The sequence below is a fragment of the Erigeron canadensis genome, chromosome 8, assembly GCF_010389155.1.
Source record: "Erigeron canadensis isolate Cc75 chromosome 8, C_canadensis_v1, whole genome shotgun sequence".
Taxonomy (NCBI): domain Eukaryota; kingdom Viridiplantae; phylum Streptophyta; class Magnoliopsida; order Asterales; family Asteraceae; genus Erigeron; species Erigeron canadensis.
Window position 1 is genome coordinate 20769341 of NC_057768.1, and position 24621 is coordinate 20793961.

A 24621-nucleotide genomic window follows, 5' to 3' on the forward strand; every position below is an offset into this window, starting at 1 on the left:
GGACGTTTCCAAAATGTTTCCACCGGATTTCAGACGATCTTTCATAGCCGGAGATGAAGACAACATCGGTGATTTATTGTGGGTTTTGTTTCAAGAAATCGCCTAGAAGAAATAAGTTGTTGACGGCAGCCTCTTCTTATTTTTCTGAAAAAAAATTTGGAGTTAGGAGAATAACATGTTGAATTTGAAGAAGTGCATGACGAAGTGTGTGTGTGTGTGATGGTTTTAACCAAAGAGAAGTATGGTGGGTGAAAGAGATGTATTGTTTGACTGTATATCGGGATAAAAAAAACAAACAGTGGTGATACAGAAGTCTGACATATCTATTACTCGTTTGAAGATAGAAAATTCCTATTTCTAGATAAGTAACTAATCACATTTAAACTGGCAATGCTACAAATATAATACATTATGCATTATAAGTTGTAAATGGATCTGGAATGCCGTTAAAAAAAAAGATCTGGAATAAATTTCAAGGAATGGTCAATGGAGTGAGGAACTTACTCATTTTATATTAGTGTGCATCTTGTTTGAAAATTTTAGTAATTTTAATCATTTTTTTAACCAAGTATTATTTTTGATAGTTGCTATAATATTGTTAATCTAAAGGGGAAAAAACTCAATGATAGTACATTAAAATATATTAATTTCGAAATTTCTTTGATATACTTTTTATTCTATTTTTTATTTTTTATTGTCGTATTTTAGCCGTACCCGTATCTTGTATTATTGAGTTTTGTCGTTTCCAGACCCGTATCGTCCCCACACCACATCACCGTACCCAACTCCGCGCAACCTAGGTCAAAGAGAAGGAGTTTTCTAATGCCATGATATTTAAATAACAAACAAACTTGTTGTATTGAAATTTTTCAGGTGCTTACAATTGAGAAGTGAAGATATTTATAGAGCCTTGAAGCTACATAATTTTGATTACATGATTACAACGGACAAAGAAAAAATCAAGACAAATTTGAAATGATATGAATATTTACAATTAAATATTTATTGAAATGAAAGGAAATGAATCTGTATTATTTCTTGACGGCCATACTTTTGAAATTATTATTTTGTAATCGTCATTATATATATATATAAATCGAGGGTGAGAGGAAGGAGAATGGAAGTCAAGATCCATGAGTAATACTATTCAAATGGAGTCATGAAGGTTGGAGAATGGAGAATCGGAATTAGTTTAAATGAGACATGTCAACCAGGCGTTGCCCTGTGAGACATTATATTTGTTACAACTTAATAGAAAAAATTATTCAAATTTATTAAAATAAATTTTTGATAGAAATAAGTATATTAGTTACGACATTTCGATAACGATGAGATAATGCGTTACAAATAGGTGTGCATTCATGGATCGAGGTTAACATACCACAAATTGTTTGAAGAAAACATGTATTATTTAAATGATTAAGAATAAAACAAAAATTATAAAAGTTTAGTGCTAAAAGTGTAAAGAGTTAAACTATTGTGGTGAATATAAAAAGAAAAAAAAATTGTGGTGAAAATAAAAGAAAATAAAAAGGTATAAAAGTTAAGTGCTAAAAGTGTAAACAGTTAAAGTGTTGTGGTAAAAATAAAAAGAAAGAAAATTAAAAAGTATAAAGTTTAGTACTAAAAAGTAAAAAATGCTAAAGTATTGTGGTGAAAACAAAAAGAATAAAAATGTTTTGGTGAAAATAAAAGAAAATCGAAAAGTATAGAAGTTTAGTGCTAAAAGTGTAAAGAGTTAAAATATTGTGGTGAAACTAAAAAGAATAGAAAGTTTGTTGTGAAAATAAAAGAAAATAAAAAGGTATAAAAGTTTAGTGTTAAAAGTGTAAAGAGTTAAAGTATTATGGTGAAAATAAAAAAGAAATTAAAGTTTACTATTATTTGCACGCGAATCCGTATATATATATCAACTATATATTATTAGTATTAATAACGACATTTCTGTGGTCTAGTGGTAAGGAAAACACTTAGTGATCTTAAGGTCTCAAGTTTGATCCCCGCTTGATGCAGTCTAGACACATATGTGAAGTTTAAATACAAAAAAAACTAAAAAAAAAAAAATTACAAACCAAAAATTTTTAAAAATAGATAGGTAAAGACAACATTTAAAAAACAAAAAAAAAGGAAAAAGATATAGGTGGAAAAAAAAAAGGAAAAAGATATAGGTGGAGAAAAAAAAAGGAAAAAGATATAGGTGAGAAAAAAAAGTTGGGCACTATTCTTTGCATGCATATAGAAGGTTTGTTTTTAATATATATATATATATATATATATATAATGATAGTTTGTCGTTTAAAAAAAATATTATTGTGTTTTAACGGATCTTAACAGGTTTAAGACACGAGATCTGATCGTATCATTTTCACGACACGAACATGAACAAGTCACATACGAAACCTATTAACTTCGTGTCGTGTTATCGTATCTGTGTTGAAATTGCCAGCTCTATTTGAACTATGGTCATTCTCAATATAGTCATATGATACCCAATCGAAAGCTATAGTTACTTACTTAATACACTCATCTTTTCTTTCCCTATTTGGTCGAGGGCCATATGAAAACAATTTTTTTACCTTTGGGTAAAGGCGAGATTTTTTATATCTCACATCTCTCATATCCCGCTTACACAAGGATTAGGTATTGTTGTCGTTGTTGCCTCCATGATGAACCCTTACTTCATACTATTTGTAACACCCAAGATTTTATTTAGATAAATAAATTAACCTCTTTTTGTAGTTTTGACATTAAAGTAATTTCCTAGTATTTTATTTTTAGATATGGAGTTAATTTAGTTGGAACTTTAGTGGATAGCGGATATTTTACTCACCGAAATTATTATGGGATGTGGCAAAGGGGGGAGAGTGCCAGCCATCTCCTATTTTGTGACTCACCCTCACCCTCCATCTCCATTTTCTTCTTCTCCTTCTCAAAGTTTCTCCTCACTTCCATTTTTTTTACAATCAAAACTTCTAATTCAATCAAGAAATCCTCCAAGCATTAACAAGAATAATAATCTTCTATCTTATTAGCAATTTGAAAGTAAGGGTTTTAGAGAGGTGAATGATGACCTACTTTTATAAAGAAAAATAAGAGGAAGAATTTGAGATTCCCAATTCTATTTAGTTGATTATTCATCCAAGTTGTAATTGATGGTTATTCAATTGGTAAATTAGGGTTCTTATTACCCAATTGATTTGGGGTTGCTTGGTTCAAGATTAAAAAAAAAGGAAGAATACAATTTAGTGTGTGATTGCATGTCATCCTCTAGTTGATTTCACCTCAATTTGAAGGTATATCTAATTCATTTGATTGTTTAAATTAGGGTTAATGCAAGTAATTAAATTGAGGTTTTGATAAAATGGGTCATTTTGATTAATTTCAAGGGATAAGTGCCCCAAAATGTAACTAAGTATTGCCGAATGTCTATTGTATGAACCAACTATAAGTTTTGGATATTTTATGGAATTAACTTGGTAAAAGTGTCTAAAACATGAATTTATGACCGGTTCATTCATTAGCCGGTAAATTCCACACTCAAACATGTATATCCCGACCCAAAAACATGAAACCCAGATTATGGTATATCTATATCTACCATTAGCCAAACCTATAGAAACTTATCTCTCCATCTCTATACCTAACAAATACATATACGAAACACATCCCCACCTCCATCATTATTTATCTCCCATTTTTTTGCCATATCAGGACCAAAAATAAAAGATATATCATCATCACCCCAGCAACCATATATATCCACCACTACCTGAAATATCGACGACCACCACAGTTATGGCTTTTCTTGTTTGCACTCTGATCTATCATTCATTCACATTCATCGACCTACCCCTACTCCCAGTTCACAAAGAGGATACACTATCGCCGGGAAAAAAACGAGTGATACTTCATCGTCCGAAAAACATGATTAGGTATATCTATGTATATATAGATCTGTAAACTTTTTCTGTTGAAAGTTGCAACTGAAAAATGCGGTGGTGGTGGTGGCTTTTTCCGGCGACAGAAACAGCAAAACCGGTGGTTGTTGGAGCTTTTTCCGGCGACGAAAAGTTTCTGTGGTTAGCCTCCGAGATTCGCAACGAAGGAGAAGAATCTAGCAGCCTCCTAATTTTTTTTCTTTTGATGGATTAATTGATTAGTTTGGTCAATTTAATTCATCTATGGAACAATCTGACACTAAGATGGGACGAAATTTGAGGTGGGAATATATACATATGCTATGGGAAGTTTGATGAATATGATGTTTTGTGTTTACTGTTAGATTTAATTCTAAGATTATCGGATATCATTTATTATGTTCAAGAATCTGGGTTTCATGTTTTTGGGTTGGGATATACATGTTTGAGTGTGGAATTTACCGGCTAATGAATCAGTCGGTCATAAATTCATGTTTTAGACAAAAGTTAATTCCATACAATATCCAAAACTTATAGTTGGTTCCTACAATAGACATTCGACAATACTTAGTTACATTTTGAGACACTTATCCCTAATTTCAATTTAGGGTTCTTGAATTGATAAGAATTGAGGGTTTTTCTTAAAATGGGTTATTTACTGAAAATCAAGCTAGGGTTCTTGAAAATTTACAAATTGGGGATTTTAAAATGAGTTGATTATGCTGTAATGCTTTTCTAAATCCTTACTTCTATTGGAGCATATTGATATGTGAATTCATGAATATTTTGATGAAAATATTTTAGTGATTTCTATGGCCAAAGCAAGAAAATGATGGTTTTGAGTAATAATGTAGCATGACCATATAAAAGTGATTATGAGAAGATGGAAATAATGATTTTGAGTAAAATGTGTATGGTCATATTGATGAGATAATGAAATGGTGATTTTCGTATTAGAATGAAGTTATGGTCATGATGTTGTGAAAGTAAATTGAGATTTTAAAAGAGGTCAATTCAAGAGCATGATGAGAATAAGAATGAGTTAAGATTGCTAGTGATTTATTTGTGTTTGGCTATGGTTAGATAGCCTTGGATATGATGGATGGCCTTATATGTGTTTTGAATTTGATTTGCCAGTGAAACGACTTGGCCCAAAAATAAGACAATTTTTTTTTACTTGATCAAATTACTTCAAACCAAATTTTGGATAACTTAAGTCTTGTTTCATCATTGAAAGACATTACCAATGGAAAGTAGACTCTCTAACACGTTTCCGTAGATAATTTGAACGTTAAAAACGGAGTTACGGTTTAAAAGTTATAGTCGTTTGAAAATTTGAGTTATGTGCTGAACGAGAAAAAGTTGCGGTGAACCAATTCAAAGTTGCGGCGAACCTAAGAGGTCAGAAAAATGGACAAGATCAAAGTTGCGGTGAACCTACTAAGAGTTGCGGGGCAACTTTTGATCAGATAGCAAAATCATTATTTTTGACACTCCAAATGACTTGCAACTCATTCCATTTATTTCCAACTTTTTAAAACAGTTTACTAACATCCAAAATGACCCAAAAACACTGAATACAACATCAAATGAGTTACCAACCTTTACTTGAACATATACATAGTTTACCAAACCAAATGGGTCACTTGCCCGAATTACCCAAGTTGTCAAAGCACCCATTTGACACAATGTCAACTACAAACTTACCAATTCAGGATTACAAGACTCAAAATGATGACATTACAACACTTTCATACGAAAGGACACAAAATGTACCAAGAGCCATATGAGGTGGAATGAACTAGGTTTCTATCAAACACCATTCTTCCAAGAATGGTCAAAATACCTTCAAATTCCTAGCAACTTCGATATGTCAACAACTTCAAATCACATGAACTAGTTCCTTCTTCCAGAACCACCTATCAAAATGGTAAACAACTAAAAAGTAAGCGAATGCTTAGTGAATACTTGCATACAAATATACATACGAAGAAGGGCAAAAACACAAATGACTATCGCATGTAGCCAATGATACCGTCGTGCCATCACTTGCATACTCACTTTTGCGCTAACAAACACATACATGGATCCATATACGCTAAACAATAATCAAAGAGGTTCTTAGGCCTCATCTCAATACAACTATGGGGTTCTTAGGCCCTGGCCTAAAAATTAGGCCCTAACGCAATCCACCATCATATGGTAATCGACCCAATGCACCTGAAGAACCACGAAAGGAGGAACATACTTCGGAAGTGTATGCAAATTTACTCACCTCATCCGCAACTAAAACAATCAAGATTGCCACAACAAGTGCAAAGCTTTCAACCTAACAAATCAACACAATATGCATATAAGACTTTATTCACAAACTTGGCTAACTCACTTAGCCATACTATCAATTCACTAGCATTCCTATTCACCCAAACTCATTTTCTTTGAGTTGGCTCAATTTCAAGTCTCATTTAACAAAATTCAATCTTTCAAAATCATCAATCTCAACTATCTATCATTTTGCTAAAATCTCTTTTGTCATCACCATATGGCCATTTCATATCATAGTTACCAAGTTCTCATTTTGGCCATAATGGTCACTAACAAACTCAAATCAACAATTTCATGCAACACTATAATCATATATCAAAATGTAATTAGAATTTAGGGAAAAAGTAACAAAATTATCTTCCAACCTCAAAATCCCCGAATTGGGTTTCCCATGAACCCTAATTCTAAATAGAAATCGCAACTAGGTTATGAAACCTTTACCTTAAGGAATGGAAGAATATAATTAGGGATCCAAATCACAATTTCTCCCCCTTCTTATATATTACTAATTTTTAGCCACCACCACCACACTTAGAACCCTCACTTTTCAATTTCTTAGATGATGAGAGATTATTATTATAATTAATCTTTAAAGAATTTCTTGGAGAATTAGAATTTGGTTAGAATGGAGTGAAAGAAGCTTGAAGAAGATTTGAGAAAAAATAAGAAGCAGTAGTGGAAGAATGACTAAGGGGGAAAGTAGGAGGCTGGCACTCTCCTGAGATGCCACGCCCATATCAACTTTTGTGGGTAATTTTTACCCACTATCCGTTAAAGTTCCAACTAAATTAACCCCATATCCAAAAATAAAATACTAGGAAATTATTTTAATGTCAAAACTACAAAAGGGGTTACTTTATTTATCTTAAAAAAATCTTGGGGTGTTACAGCTAGATTGAAAGCTTATAATTTGTGTTCTTGCGGTCATCATGGATTTGGTTGTCGCGAAGGAGGTGAGTACTCTTGCATACGATTATATGTACGTTGGGTCGATTACCATATGATGGTGGATTCCGTGTATAGTAATCGATTCGGCGATAGGGCCTAATTTGAGGCCGGGACCTAAGAATCCCACAGTTGTAATAAGACGGGGCCTAAGAATCCCAAGATTGTATTGAGATAAGACCTAAGAACCTTTGGGGCCTAAGAATCCCTTGAGATTATGTTTAGCGTATATGGATCCATGTATGTTTTGTTAGCGCAAAGGTGAGTATGCAAGTGATGGTATGACGATGCCATTGGCTACATGTGATAGTCCTTTGTGTTTTTTTGCCCTCCATCGTGTGTATAAGCGTATGCAATAGTATTCACTAAGCTTTGCTTACCTTTTAGTTGTTACCCTTTTTATAGATTGTCATGGATGTGGAAACAAAGATAAGTGCTTAAAGATTGAAGTTGAATTGGAAATATTAGCTTTTACGGTAGTTGACTTGTGACTAGAAACCATTGTGGCCCCTTTGAACTAGTGGCTCTCGGTACAAAGATTTTATTTTATGACTTCTTGGTTACTTATAGTGTATTTCAGATTTGATAAATTTGTTCTGTTGTAAGTTAAAGGTCAAAATGTTGTTTTGGGTCATTGGACAAAACGGGTAATGAACCCATTTTATGTTAAAATGTACATTTTAGCAAATGGAAGTTTTGAAAAGTTTGATTTAATAAGAATGTCATATTTGAGTCATGGAGTCTTGAATTGAAATGATTTGTATGGTGTCATGGTGTAAATGATGTATTTCGTCAAGTTGGGTAAATGTGGGCAAACGACCCGTTTCATTGTAAATGGTTTACTTGATCAAATGAAAATTGTTGAAATGTAGAGTCATGTATCTTTAACTTATTTGAAGTTTGGCAAATTGGTTTTTAGGTATGGAAATGATAGGAGAAAGTTTTCAAGTCTTTTAAGTGCTCATCTTGGTTTTGAAATTTTATTCATCTTGGTTCTGAAAATTTCTTCATCTTGGTTCTGAATTTCTTCATCTTGGTTTTAAAAACTTCTTCATCTTGGTTCTGAAAATTTCTTCATCTTGGTTCTGAATTTTCTTCATCTTGGTTCTGAAGTTTACTTCATCTTGGGTATAAATTTACTTTACCTTAGTTGTGATTTTTCTTCATCTCGGTAAAAAAAAAATTGTATTATTTTCGGGTTGAGTCTTTTCACTATTAGACCAAGACTCCGATGGTTATCTATCGGTTTTGTTAATATGATTTTTATTATGTAGACTAAAATGTGACTAATGACTACTTTTTTAAGGTAAAAAAAATTTGAAAAGATTTTTCTTTTGTTATGATCGTTCACCTCATTCGGTTCTCCTCGTCGTCATGCATCGTTTATACGACGCCTCCCAACGACGCTACCCTACGACATCATGAGAACATTAACGTTGCAAACGATGTTTGGTCTCGACACTCCATGACGGGCTCGACACCACTAGCCTAACTTTTTGGACGATGTTCGAGTTTGACGCCCTACGCTTAATAATATAACATAGATATATCGCGTGTTTTTTTGTGTGAATTACTCATGAATGATTGGAAGTATAACATATATTATTGTAACCGGGTTCGCTCGATAGAGCCCCTCGCAGAATAAAGTATCAATTTAAACCCATATATGGGAAACTCATATCATTTAGAATTTGGAGGGGGAACTCTCTCAAGGCCGGTATGTGTGAAAATTATATACATGTGGCCACCTCCAAATATCCTCATGGTAGGATTCACATTTAAGACCTTATATGAGAAAACAAGTTTTGTTTGCCACTAAACCATTTGGTGGTGTGCGTTTATTATTAAATAATAATTCCATCAAATTCAAAAAGTTGAATAGATTACATTACATCAAAAATAATACTTTCATCTAACTTTCGAAACAAAATTGTTTGCATCTCAACTCCCCCATAGCACGCTGGTAAGGAATAGAGATTAGTTCCTGTTGTTTTTGTTGTTGTAACTTTCTAAACAAAAGATTGTTTCAATAAAAAAAAGATTGTTTCAATAGTGAAGATTATAGAGAGTAACATGCCGTTTAAAAGAATAAGAAAAAAAAGATATAAAGAATCTAAATATATACTATAAGACATTTAAACTAATGACTTATTAATTAATCACATTGTTCAATTCATCAAATTGACTGTCATCATTTAGATAAACTACAAATTAAAAATCTTAATAATCATTATCTAAATATATTATTATATTAATATTTATATTAACTTGTAGAAAAAGTCTAATTAATTTACACTTTTTTGTTTTACATGAATAATTTATACTTTTTAACCCTTAATACTTAATTTATATTTATTTTTAACCATCAACTTGAGAGAATTTTTTAAAATTTACAATCATTTAATTAAATAAAAAATTTTTTAACGTATGAAATATTTTATACAAAAAATTATTTGAAAACCTAATGACTTATTAAAAAATATTAGATTAGATTTTTATAATTATAAATATTAATATTTAGTTTAATATTAGATATAAATACAATGTCAAGTACGGGATCACAAATATGTTTATATTTTAATTCTTAATATCTTTTATAATAATATCACATTATGAGTACATCTGGTTTCAAAATATTCTATAATGGAGAAGTTAATATATATAGCTTATGCTTTTGTGGTATGACTACGGCAAACAATTCCATCAATATATCTAAGCTAATAATGACAGTGACGAACATATTATTATTGTACTACAATTTGCAAAATATAACACTTAAAACCGTATTTTTTCAAAATTATAAGTCTTTCAGACTTAAATGTATGAAGATCTAATATTGATAATATCGTAAATCTCATGTCCAGTGTTGAACATGAGTCTAAAATCTAGTAATATACCGTTTAAAAGAAAAAAGATTTTACTAATGATAATCTTAACGTCCATAAATTAGCGGTTCTCCTATTAAAAAATTGAAGAATAAGATTTTAATATAGAACATATAAATGTTTTATACGAGTTAACCTTAGAACTATCATTTAAAGATCTTAAAAGAATACAAAAAATAAATAAAAATATGAACAATGTGTATAGTGTGAAAAGGTCAAAAGTGTAGTTTGAGTTAAGAATCGACTCGTGTTAGAAATGTTTTTAGTTTTAAGACAATGAAATACTACATAAAAACTTACCGAGTATTAAAACCCTTTTATGGTTTGTATTAGATCTCTCTCTTTCTCTCTCTCACACAACACACAGACACTGATAAAATATAGATATAGATATAGATATAGATATAGAGATATAGAGAGAGAAAAAAAGTTGGTCAAATATAAAAGGATATAAAAATTGATGAGCAGTATATAACTGTCTTACAATTCCAATTCGGCGGCTTTCGCAGCTCCTTCCTTTCCTTTCTTTTTCTTAACATAGTCCACTTTTTAATTTAATCCAATTCATTGTATTGTATATTTTTTTTTCTTTTCATTTTTTACAGTTTATTTATATATTCTCAATAATAAATAACAATATATTTTCCATCAAATAAATAATAATTGTAAATCACACATCAGTTGATGAGCTAATAGTGAGTTGATTTTAGGGTTTAAGAGGTCGATCTGTTTATATTTATTTGATTGGATTGTTGTTTTGTTAATGGCGGATGGTCGTCGTTACGCTCTTGGTGCTCAATTAGGTCACCTTCACTCTCCTTCTTCCACTTTATTTTTTCTTTCCTTTTTTAGTAATAATAATAATTTTTACTTATCTTTTATTGATTATAATTAGTATTATTGTTGTTTTTGATCAATTAATCTGAGGGTTTTTGTATGTATATATGTATCATTTCCTATGTGTGTTTGCTACTTGTATGAAAGTGTTTGGTTGAATAATTTCGTTTTCTCTAATTTTAATTTTATTTTTTAATTGGGGTTGTGGTTTTCTAATGAGTAAGATTTTTTTTTTTTTTTTTTTTCCATAAGGGTTTCTTGTTTTATGCCATTAGGGCTCTAAAAGTTGGAAACTTGATCTTGGTTTGTTAAAAGATTGATCCTTTTCGAGCTTAAACGAGCTTGAGCCGAGTTCGTTACTAATTTTGGAGTTTATTTAAGGAACGAGTTCTTAACCCTGAGTTTCAGACCCTTAAGTTGACCAAAAAGTAGAATCTTATTTATACGCATAAACGAGTTTTAGACACTAAATTCGATTATGCCACTACTTTGATGTTTAGTTGAATTAAATGAGTGAATTGTTTTAGTTTGTCGACTTTTTCAAACATCAGATTTTAAATAAAAAAATAGATTAAAAGTTAGGAAAGTCATGTGTACTCTGTTCGAGTTGTTGATGATATTACGTTGTTGGTGTTGAGATTATTTTGACTCCAGTTTGTTGCTATGCAGACATTGCGCAAATACTTTCAGAAGCACAGCATCGGTGGCTTCGACCTGCAGAGATATGTGAAATCCTTCGAAATTACACAAAGTTCCGCATTGCTTCCGAGCCTGGAAATAGACCTCCAAGTATCTCTCATTTCTAAATCATGATTATTTTTCTACTTACTGATGCACACATGGCCCCGCCCTTGATTAATATCTTAGTCCCATATGTTTCAAATTGTATTATGCACCTATAGACATCATGGCCTGATGTACATGTATGCTTCTATTTTCCAGATGGTTCCCTTTTTCTATTTGATCGCAAGGTATTAAGGTATTTCAGAAAAGATGGACATAACTGGAGGAAGAAAAAAGATGGAAAAACAGTTAAGGAAGCTCATGAAAGGCTCAAAGTAAGTGTTGAAAGATCTCTAACGCAATATATCTAGTACTCGCCCATCTCGTTCGTCAGTGCTGCTTTATTTACTAAAAGCGCAATCAAATGTTTTCATTCTGTTTCTTAGCCATAATTTTTTGACCAAATTTTGCTCAGGCTGGAAGCATAGATGTGTTACACTGCTACTATGCTCATGGAGAAGAGAACGAAAATTTTCAGAGGCGTAGCTATTGGTTGCTTGAAGAGTGAGTTGAAATTCTTCTCTACTTTCTGGTTGCTTGCTAAAAATAATTATCTAAAAAAAGAAAGTAGTGACCAAAAATAAAAACTTGTAAACTGGCTTGCATTGGCCGAACCTCCCCCACCCCACCCACTTACACACACACAGTTGATAACAGTATACAGTTAACGTTTTATTAAGAAAAGACATATGCGTAAAGTCTGGTTCAGCTGGTTATAGTCAAGTCTGGTTCAGCTGGTTATAGTCTTCCATGCAATAAAAAAATAGTAATAATAGAAAATGAGAATTGTTCAACTTCTGCCTGGCTTGCCAGATGCCACTTACCAAAATAATTGTTCTCTCCATTACATACAGTCACACACATGTACTTCTAGTTCTGTGTAATGGTTAGAGCATGTCAACTGACCTCTTATATGTTTACTTTTGCTGCAGGGAGCTATCAAATATTGTCCTAGTCCACTACCGTGAAGTAAAGGTTTGTCTAATCTTAGTATTTTTTATTTTTTCTCTTTTTTCCCCCTCTTATCTGGTTCCATCTGTAGTTCTAAGTTTCGGGTACAATGTCACTTATACAAGTACATGATTATTTTTCTGTCTTAAATTAAGCGCAACAGTCATGTTTTTGTAATGTCACAAAGCCAATAGATTTCTACTTCTTTCGAAAGGTTATTGTCCGAATTTATCTTTTGTTATCAGTCCTAAAAGATGTCGATAACCATCAAGTTGGTCGACAAGATTCCTCTGCTTTGTCATTATTAAGGCAGTTGTGTGATACTAAGCAGTATTCTATACTCAAGTACTTCCATTCTACTTTCTACCATGTCTAGTTATTTGATGATTGTGAATTGGGACGGGGATGGTATGAAGCTTGTATGTTTGAGTTGCTATGTGGTTCCATGTTTGCATAGTGTTTAACTAACATGGGTAAAGTTATTGTAAAATTGTAGTTTATAGATGGGATGAAACTAGAGATGGTACTAGTATATGCGTTCCTATGAGTAGTATAGTAGTAGCAGAAACTATGCCACTGATAGGATATGCGTTGTAATAGTAAGTAGGTTTGGTTCAAAGATAAGTTTGCCAATGGGTTTGTGTTTGAAAGAAAATAATTGATATAGTTATTATTCTAGTATAATAATATAGAATGTAGTGAGAGAAAGATAAATGATAGTGTGTGTGAGAGAATGTGAGAGAGGAGAAAACGAATGAAATTTAAGTGTGTGGATGAGAAGAAAGAAATTATTAACTCAATGTATGACTCTGTTTTCTATAACCCTTGTGGGTTTGTAGAAACCCATTACCGCTAAATAACAATAACTTTCACTCCTATTATCTCATTCCCATACCCTTGCACCAAAAAAGCCCTTATTCTTAGTCATATGAATATGATGAATAGCATCAAAATTATTAATCAATGATACAAAACTGAAAGAATGACCAGTCAGTAAATCTCTTTTTATGTGAAGTCCATAATATTCTAGTAGGCTACTAGGCTGAAAAATACAGAGCTCATCATGATAAAGGGATTTATCCGTAATAAAGTGAAAAGTGTAAGAGATGAACATACATTTTTATAAATTATCAAGTATGATGCACTTTGCTCCTAGTTCTTTTATTCAGTTACACTTCTGATAAGGACATTGGGATCTCTAAAGCTTACACAACTTCCCATACAAACCTCCTTGTTGAAGTTATTAGATGGGTGAGATTTTTATGACTGCCATTCATAAGCTGTTACCTGTTCTTAGAGGTAGCAGTCGCAACCCATTTGTTAGGCAATCTGCTTTATGTTCTGGATTAAAAAGTTAAACAAAGAAAGCAGGTCTAAAGTTGTTGAAGATTTATTTTGATGCATAAAATCTTTTAAACCATTTTATTCAAAAAACAATTGAATTAAAATATAGATCATATTTTTGACAATCTGATTTATTTATAAGCGTGAAAAGATTGCACAACGTAGGGTATTGGTCAACCTGATCTTATCGATACATAGAGTAGAGGGAAATAAAAATTGTATCAAACAGGTTATACACACACATACATCATACTAGATTTCTACCCGTGTGAATAGCATTTTATAAATACTTGTATGACTAAGTAATATTGAAGAATATGTCAAAAGCCCTTTGTCTTATTTACGAATTCTCAAAGTTTTATATACGTTTATTCACCAAATTTAGTAGTGTTGGATGTAGTACTTTGTCAATTTTGATAAATATATGTGTATTGAATAATTTTAATATCATGTAATGGTTATTTGCATAATTATTTTGATATTTGAAGGAAAATATTTGAAGTTATCGTAGATGCATTAACCATTCTGTGTACTTGTATTGCATGAAAATTAATATCATATAATGTTTATAGTATCTAGACATGTGTGGTCACGCGAGTTGTATTAGATGATGGCTTAGAAGTATTTGAATGACCAATAAGTATTGAAGTTTTTATTTACCTATAAAGTATTTGACAGTATGTATAAATTATTCGAGGCTTTTATTTATAAGTGGAACTGGCTTTTTCAAATTTTTTATATATCAATATTAAAGATGCACATACATATATCAATAAGACACTTTGTACATACATATTATGGTTAAAATAACTAATACAGGAAACAATATTTTTAGATGCACATTCTATTTATTAACTTGTTAAGGCTATGATAATGTTGGATTAAGATCTAGCTATAAAGAATAAACTAATACAAGTTTTATAACGATTTACATATGGGTGCTTGTGTATGAAAAATAAAGTCGAGATCATAGATATATCTATCTATATTAATAATTGTATATAGATTGTTGTGGGAAAATAGAAGGTTGTGATTGGCTAATAAGTCAGGACAACCTTCTTTTAGTATATAGTAGGAGATGTGGGTTACTATGCGAAGGCTTTTAGGAAGCGTGAGAAGTACTAACATACAACTTAACTATTACTGAAATACATCTAACTAAGATGTATGTCAGTAATATTTAAGCTAAGCTCAGCCATTGACTGAAGTCTGAACCTTGCCCAAGTGATAGATTTTTACACTGTTCCATGCTATTACAGTATTACGTTCTTTTCGAATAATAAGTGATTTTGTTTATCGTTATGTATATTTATCAGGGGAGTAGGACAAACACAAATCGTGTTAGAGAGGTTGGAGAAGCAACTCCCAACTCTTTGGAAAGTGAAGAGAACATATCTACTTCTGAGGTTGATAGTTCCGTGTCTTCTAAATTTCGCACATATAACCCTGTGGCTTCTCAAACTACTGACAATAGCACACAAGCCTCAGAATACGAAGATGCAGAGTCAGGTTTGGTTGTTCCTTTTAGTTTATTTTTATAAAGGTGGAAAATTACTCAGGCTAGTGGGTTGGGTAACAATTTTAAACAGGTTTTGATTTACTACTTATATTGGTACTGCTCAAAGTGGGAGGAGTGTTGTTGGGTTGACCTGATACACTTTTTGTCAATATCTAGTTTGTTTAGTACGATGCTGAAAGCTATGATATTTTAATAATAATTTATAGAAGTTCAGATATACTTATTTGACCTATTCACGAGAAGATGGGTTGAAAAGTGAAATTGCCACATCTAGTGTTCTTATTTGTCTGTCCGCTTCTTACTGTCGACTTATCTGAAATATGATTAGTTCGGATATGAACTTTTGCTGCAGCATATTCTCACCAATCTACTTCGAGATATGGTTCTATCCTCAACTTGCAACCGTCAGCTACAGTAAAGACAGATGATTCACTCCCTATGCCTTATTATCCAGTTCCTTCCTCAAGTAATTCTATGAAAGATTCATCAATGCATATATTTTGTTAGATTTCTTTCATTACCTCATTCTAACCAAACCCACCTACAGATGATTACGATGTAAAATTTCAAGGAAATCCCGATATGAGTTTTGTCTCACTCATGCAAGGGGACAAAAGTGCAAACAATATTGATGTTGGTTATCCATATGCGTTTGAAAGCTACAGTGCAGGAAGTCAGTCTGCCAGCTACCAGCCAACACATCTCTCATCCGAGTCTTATAACACAGGATTTGATCAAGCGCAGGAATTCAAGGGAAGTTCAGGGTGGCAGGTACTACTACTTACAATCATATATATTTATTATCTTTAACATTTGTGGTATACTATTCAGGTTTTCAACCATTTTGTTATGTTTCTAGTTGTAAACTGAGCCAGCACGTGAACGATTCAGTCACATTTCATATGAAATTACAAAACATTCGCTAAGTGATCTGTTTATAAAAATTTGCAGCATGATGCAGCATATAACAATCTTCAATCTAGGCTCAACGAAGAAGTTAGTTATGCAGAAATTTTCAATTCGTTTGAGACTGGCAATGCCATTGATCACAATAAGACTCTTGAACAAGAAAATTTTGAATTACAATTTATAGATGAAGATGGTGAGAAACCTGTGAAATCGAATCTGGTGGGCAGTTTGAATATAGATGAAAAATATGGCTCTTTGAAATCTCCATATGTGGAGGGGCTGAGCAAAAAGGAGGGTCTTAAGAAGAATGACAGCTTTGACCGATGGATGGCCAAAGAACTTGGAGACGTGAAGGAGACACAAACCCAGTCCACTTCTGAGACCTACTGGGAAGCTGTTGAAAGTGAGAATGGAGTTGATGATTCCATTATTAGTCCACAAGTGCATTTGGACAGTTATGTTTTGGGCCCGTCTCTCTCCCAGGACCAGCTCTTCAGCATTATTGACTTCTCTCCGAACTGGGCATATACTGGGTCCGAAATTAAGGTACAATTATTTCTTACAAGTTCCAATTTGGGATTTGTAAACATAAAATAAACATTACTTTGAATGTGTTTTATAGATGATCCTTGCTATCTGGTTTCACAATAATCAGCTGTGCGTCTGAATATAACTGATTATGAATATGAATTTCCAATTACCAGAGTCAAGTTATCAGATGTAGATTACTATGCAAGAAGTTTCTGTAGAATACCCATCGAGATAGATGTAAAATTGGGCAAGGGGTTTTTCCAGTTGAGGAGGTTTACCTTAAAAAGATACATGTTGTCTGAAATCCAATCTGTTTCGCCTGTGTATTGTTCAACTAATTATTTTCCTTCATATCTGGCACATCAAAAGAAAATTACTACCCAAATTGACCCATTCATCAGTAATTGAACTGAATCTCCCCCCTCTAGTACCGGTATCTGATGTATTTATATATTAGAAATTGGAATAATGACCTTGCCTATGCACAAAAACATATCCTTATAACCGTATTAGTAAGAGAAAGGAATAATGTAGTTCAGACGTATAGTAAAGTGGAATTCTGCTGTTTTAATTGTGCATCTTTTTTTTGCATTACAACTAGGTTTTAATAACGGGCAGATTTCTAAGGGGTCAACAAGAATTGAAGCACTGTGAATGGGCATGTATGTTTGGAGAGTTAGAAGTCCCTGCAGAGGTTGTAGGTGATGGTGTTCTCCGTTGTCGTACACCCGAACACAAGCCGGGAAGGGTCCATTTTTATGTAACGTGTTCCAATAGAGTTGCTTGCAGTGAAGTACGAGAGTTTGAGTTCAAACTCATCGAGAATCATCAAGATATGGATGGTGCAGATCTCAGTAGTGGTGACAACTCTAATGAAATGCTTCTACACATGCGGTTTGTGAAATTATTATCTCTTGGATCTGGAAATTCCCAAAGCTCTGTAGACAGTTTGAATGATCCTGAACTTAAAATGCAACTTAGTTCATTGATTCAAGAGGATAACAGTGAGTGGGATCAAATGCTAAAGCTTACATCAGAAGAGGATTTTTCTTCAGAGAGAGCAAGGAGTCAACTTTTTCAAAAGCTGCTCAAGGAAAAGCTGTATACATGGATCATTCATAAGGTGGGAGAAGGTGGAAAAGGTGCTTGTGTGTTAGATGAAGGTGGGCAAGGTGTGGTGCATTTTGCAGCTGCCCTTGGTTATGACTGGGCTATTCCGCCTACTGTTGCTGCAGGAGTTAGTATCAACTTTCGAGATGTCAATGGCTGGACCGCCCTCCACTGGGCTGCATCTTGTGGCAGGTAACTTGTTGGCTTGTGACACTTTGGATGACTTTTAACCCATTCAATCAGTTTTCTTGTTAATTAGATCCTTGATATGAACCAGAAGTCCAAGGGTGTCAATTGTCGATTTATAATAATTGTCTTGTTATTCTTGGAAGTTACTTGTTCTCCAAGATTAGGTCAATGTAAGGAACAACCCTTAGCTAAGCACAGCGGAAGCAATTTAAACAAGAAGATAAAACCAGAAAATAGATAAACGACACAAGAATTTAACGTGGTTCGGCCCCAGTGGGTGGCCTAGTCCACCGGCTGCAACTAGGTTATTTTATTAAGCTCTGAACCATAAGATTACAATTACAATGAGGAGATATATATATGAGAGAACAGCTTGGGTTAGAAACTTGGTCCCCAAGGAAACCTAAACAGGCCTCCTTAATAGATCATGCCTTTTGGCCAACAAGCCTTCAAACCCAACAGTCTCCCACTTGAAGTCCTTGCGAAAAACTTCAGCCCGCCATTCAAGCAAACAATATCCCATTCAAACAGTTACTCTACTAATCTTCAATAACAGAAATCCTCCAAGCCTCCAGTTCCAAGAACAAACTAAAACATCAACAACGGAAGTTTCTCAAGTCTTCGGTTTTTCATGAACAAGCTAAGATTTCAATAAAAATAGATAGGAATAGAAGTCTTCACAGGTCCAGTTCCCAAGAACAAACCAAACTTCAATCCATGCATCCCAAGTGTACCTAGTTGCAGCGGCCCTTTTCATAAGTCACCTGACAACCCCATTGAAGCTGTAAACTGCTCCAATACAGTTAGACACAACTGACTCAGTCATGGCAAAGTCCACTAATGACTCATCCTCAATCTCAACCGGCTCCTACTGATTTCAAAAACCGGCTCCAGAGACTCTAGGGGAATAACAACACTCTTCACTAGCGGTAGCATCACAGGAGTGATTTCATTCGGAATCTTGGTCTTCAGAACTCAACGTCGATTTCAACATATGTCAACACACTCCTCGTGCTTCCACTGTTACAATATCCCGTCCAAGTTCAAACCTCCGAACGTATTCAAACAGATTACCTGAAAGTCCCAGAGTTCTCTACTGCGAACTAGACTCGTATAACTCTCGAATCTGTGAGCCAAGACTTTTCTCCGAAAGTTGGTTCATTTCTTCCGGTAGTGCAGTAATCTGCGCTCCAAAAGTCTAAACAAGAGATTCACCAGTGTTTCACTACAGTAGGTAACATAAAATGAAGCAAACTAGAATTTGTAATAAGAGTCTTCACTACCTTCCAATGAGTCCCAATTCATCAACCCAGACACATTCTCATAAGCAGAATTTTATCAACTCTAAAATCCCGAGCACCTCATGCAACCCCACAAGTCAACTACGTACAACTCCCATTTTCCCTGTTATTCCAACCACGCTAAACCAGACTTCATGCGACGAACCTCCACTCGTATTCAACCAGCGAAAACCTTCGCCCAATACCAAATACCAGTACAAAGATCCACTCAAAAGTCAAACCACTGATTAAAACTAAACAAGGAATACCATCCACAGTTCCAGACCAGTTATCTTCTTTTCTTTTCTAATCGATCAAGGTAATCACAACAACAAACTTAGTAACAACCACCCGCAAAAAACACACCATAATCGTCAATGAGAATAACCCGAGATACAACTCAAACAATAAACTATAAACTGAACAGAGAGAGACAGTACCTCTACCTCTACCTCTACCTCTACCTCTACCTCTACCTCTACCTCTACCTCTACCTCTACCTCAACCTCTACCTCTACCTCTACCTCTACCTCTACCTCTACCTCTGATCAATGACGAACAAGAATGTCACGGTGGTAACCAAGAACAGTAGCCAATACCTTCTCAAACAAGAAAACCAAAACAGTGCTTTTATCATCTTCCAATCGATCATTCAACACCAAAACCCCAAAAAATAGAAACCCTAACAGAATTCCAGCCGTTCGGCTGACAACAGCAAAGACAGCTGCAACAGCGGCGGCGGCAGGCGGTTAACAGTGGTGAAACAGCGGCGGAACAGCAGCAAAACAGCTGCAAACCAGACCCAGAAAGCAACAGCAGTGAAACAGGTCCTGAATATTGCTGTGAAACTGCAGCAGCAACAGCTAATAACTGCCACAAACAGCTGCAAATAACAGCAAAATAGCAGCAGCAGCGAACAAGGGTAAAAACCCTAAACGCGTACAGCAGCTAGCTAGAACAGATCCGAACAGCCTTGCTCTTAGAACCCTAATCGCGGCTGAAATAAACAGCAGCAGGCTCTGTTGGTCGACACTGAAAAAACGGCGAACCATAGAAAGTCCGAACCAAACCCTAATCCCAAATAACCAACAGCCACAAGCAAAGACAACCGAATCAAATAGAACCTAAGCTTTGATGCCACTTGTTAGGAACAACCCTTAGCTAGGCACAGCGGAAGCAATTTAAATAAGAAGATAAAACCAGAAAATAGATAAACGACACAAGAATTTAACGTGGTTCGGCCCCAGTGGGGGGCCTAGTCCACCGGCTGCAACTAGATTATTTTATTAAGCTCTGAACCATAAGATTACAATTACAATGAGGAGATATATACAGGAGAACAGCTAGGGTTAGAAACTTGGTCCAAAAGGAAACCTAAACAGGCCTCCTAATAGATCAGGCCTTTTGGCCAGCAACCCTTCAAACCCAACAGTCAAGTGTAAATAAGGCTGCTAGCCATTAGGATTAAGTGTGGAGATTATTATTATTGTCGTATGAGACATTGTGGAGCTACTGGAGCTCAAATCCAGCATATAACTTCGTTATTGGTCTGATACACATCAATCCTCTAGTCTAACCCATAACACAAATCAACCCATTTTTAGCCTTTTAGGTAATTAGGTCGGATTACCACATCTTGTTATTTTTTTAAGTTTCTTGCTAGCAAGTCTATATATGACTTCCCATACTATTTCATAATAAAGTGAAGTTGCAATTTGATTCAGCTTTAGAAATTTTGATGATCGGGGTGGGTGGTGGTTGATTTATTTCTGTTTGAAACAGGCAAGTACTTGTTTGTTTGTTTTTACAGTGTTATCTCAACGTTAAAGCAAGTAATCAATATGTTGGCTATGACCTGAAAATAACTTCAAAAAATAACATTATACATATAGTAGTTTAAACCTTTGGGGGGTGTTTTCACTAGAACAGACCTTTTGGGTGATTACAACTAAAAGTTGGATTCACCCTATTTGAGATACCACGGTCTCCAAATTTAGCTTTCATAAGTAGATGGGCTGAAACTGTCGTCTATACATACATTTCAGTATCTAAACGAGCAATGAACATATTCTTTTGCAGAGAGCGCACAGTGGCTTTTCTCATTTCACAAGGTGCCGCTGCAGGAGCACTAACAGATCCTTCTCCGAGATACCCAACCGGTAGAACACCTGCAGACTTGGCTGCTAGCAATGGAGACAAAGGGATTGCAGGTTATTGTGCTGAAGCTGCATTAAGTGCCCACCTTGAACTTCTAAATCTAAAGGATGCCAAAAAGGAAGGTGAAACATCTGGTTCCAAGGCCGTACAGATAGTGTCAGAAAGGACTCCAACTCCCGTGACTTATGGGGATTTGCCTTTAAAAGATTCACTAGCCGCTGTTTGTAATGCTACTCAAGCTGCTGCTCGGATTCACCAAGTATTCCGAGTGCAATCCTTCCAAAAAAAGCTGCTAAAAGAGCATGGTGGTAATAAATTTGGGATGTCAGATGAGCGGGCCCTCTCACTTCTTGCTTTAAAGACAGCCAAGACCGGTCAACATGATGAGCCGGTACATGCTGCTGCAGTGCGGATTCAAAATAAGTTTCGAAGTTATAAAGGGAGAAAAGATTTTCTGATAATGAGGCAGAGAGTTGTCAAAATTCAGGTAACCTATTTACCAGTAATGAGTAGAGTGCTGTTTGGATTGGTCATTTTAATAAAGATTACACGATTATTGCGCCTTGAAACTGTAATAATCAGTTTTCAGTGTACCGCTTCTGATTATTTGATTGGTGTCGAAAAGTTATCTGTAGATAATCGGTTCCATACCTGCTGTAAATTAACTGATTGTGAAAGATGTATTATGATTTATATATCCCTCTTTTTTATCCTGATTTTCATTTTTAATAACTGAAAGTTTCTTCAAACTATGAACTATAGGTCTATAGTTTCATAGCTGCTTAACATGTCATGAGTTTCTGCATAAAACTGTTCATATTGGTCAATTTATTTAAATATTAGCTCCTTGAACGATCAAAAAGCTGAGGTTAATAGTCTACAACTAATTATCTGATATTTAAATCTACTAACATCAAATTTCCATGAACTATATCCCACAGCACATGGAAAACCTTCTCCATTTACCCATTTATTTAACGCAGCACATTTCATTCTAACTGAATATTATTTGGTCGTATTTATTCAATATTACAATTGGTTATATCTGATTGAGTTTACACATGTCACAGTTTCTTCTTTTCTTTGTGTTACATCAGCTTTCTTATCATGTTTCTGCTTGTAATCTGCACAGGAATCTGTATATGTTATCTAGAACGTTGTAGTATGTAATTAACATGTGGTTGTCATGTGATGTAGGCACACGTCAGAGGACACCAAGTGAGGAAGAACTACAAAAAGATAGTGTGGTCGGTGGGAATATTGGACAAGGTAATTTTAAGGTGGAGGCGTAAGGGACGTGGTTTGAGCGGATTTAAGCCTGAAGCAATTCCTGAAGCAATACCTGAAGGTACTAGCACCATGGAGGCTAAGCCTTTAAGGGAGGATGATGATGATTTTTTCAAAGAAGGCAGGAAGCAAACTGAACAACGATTGCAAAAGGCACTTGCAAGAGTCAAGTCTATGGTTCAGTATCCTGAGGCAAGAGATCAATACCGTAGATTGCTCAATGTTGTCAATGACATGCAGCAAAGCAAGGTATATGTTTACATGTCCAGTTTATGAAAATCTAGGTGGTGGCAAAATGTGTGGGGCATGTAGGTTGGGTAAGTGTTGAAAATGGGTTTTGGTTTTATGGCTGGAAATGGTTAAACAAGGTAAGGGTTATAATAAAACGTGTTTGAACTTTTTCTTTAAAAATTTCTATGTAAAATTATTAATAGTTTAGGAACTATAATAACTTAATTTTGGAGGTTTCATACATTATAAAAATGACCTATTTACCCATTTGGACTGTTCTGTTTTTTAGTTTTAATATGTTTATCAAACTGGTTTGATCTGTTAGAGATAATGGTCAACCTAGTAGGGAGTAAGTGTTGCATTTTGCTTAATCATCCTCTTGCACAATCTATCATAAATTCATAATCCCAGGGGTTTAGCCTATTTACTAAGTCTTGGATCCCACATGTCTTGTCAACTTTTAAAATGGACATGCCCGCTGGGTCGAGTACCTAAAGTTTGTTTGGACTGTAAATAGTTAGCTTTGTGTGAAATCCTGTGGACTGTTACGGTCAAAGGTGCTGAACCACGTAAATGAAAGTAATAACCATCATGCAAGTGACAAACTAACTGCCTTCCCTTTTGTATCTCACAATATAAATGTCTATATGCTTGCTTATGCTTTTGGGTTTGTTATCTCAATCCATTGTTGACAGGCTGCATATGACAAGGCTATGGAGAGTTCAGAAGAAGCTGCTGATTTTGATGACGATCTGATCGACCTTGATGCATTGCTAGGCGATGATGACACTTTTATGACTATCTGAGCCTTGATTTCGTCTTATTGCATTGTGGAATCTGGTTTTATATTGTGCCATATGCCTTCTGATACAAAGCTTATTTTTGTAAATGGTTAATTGTTTGATTTAAAGTGGGACTTAGACTTGTGCCAAGGATTTGCATAGGAACGGTGTTATCCCTGTACATTGTATGCTAAACAAGATATTTGACTTTGGCAACAAACTAATATTATTATAAGTAGGAAAACAACTACATTTATATTGTTGTCTTTTGACTCGAAGATTAGTTTGCTTGCTTACATGTTACAACACGTGTTAAATATTAGTTGGAATTTGTGTATGTGCATGGTTAAGTTGCTTACATTCAATTAAAAAGTATTCACCATTCCTGGATATTCAAAACTAGGAAGACTTTCTCCTTTTAGTCGTTTATTATGTACAAGCACCACGCGATAATAATGTTGCAGATGTTCATATCTTTCATTCGCTCTGATACATGCTGGTTCTTGTGGTTTGGTGTGTTTATGCAAAAAATAAAATAAAATGGCTTCGTAATTATTTCATCAGATGAAGAATGCAGGTGTATATTTTATTTTAATATTTGCGTAATTTGGATGCAATTTTAACCTGCCAATATACAAT

General features: G+C 34.3%; 1 protein-coding gene across 1 annotated transcript; it reads left to right on the forward strand.

Moving 5' to 3' along the window:
• Positions 1-10666: 10666 nt before the first annotated feature.
• LOC122609820 (calmodulin-binding transcription activator 3) lies at positions 10667-24238 on the forward strand. Its single transcript, XM_043782763.1, has 13 exons — positions 10667-10875; positions 11579-11698; positions 11852-11967; positions 12108-12196; positions 12625-12667; positions 15304-15496; positions 15859-15972; positions 16054-16277; positions 16458-16961; positions 17548-18248; positions 21605-22169; positions 22880-23218; positions 23896-24238. Exons 1-13 carry the CDS (start codon positions 10836-10838, stop codon positions 24004-24006), a joined length of 3159 nt encoding a protein of 1052 aa, XP_043638698.1. The 5' UTR covers positions 10667-10835; the 3' UTR covers positions 24007-24238.
• The last annotated feature ends 383 nt before the right edge of the window (positions 24239-24621 follow it).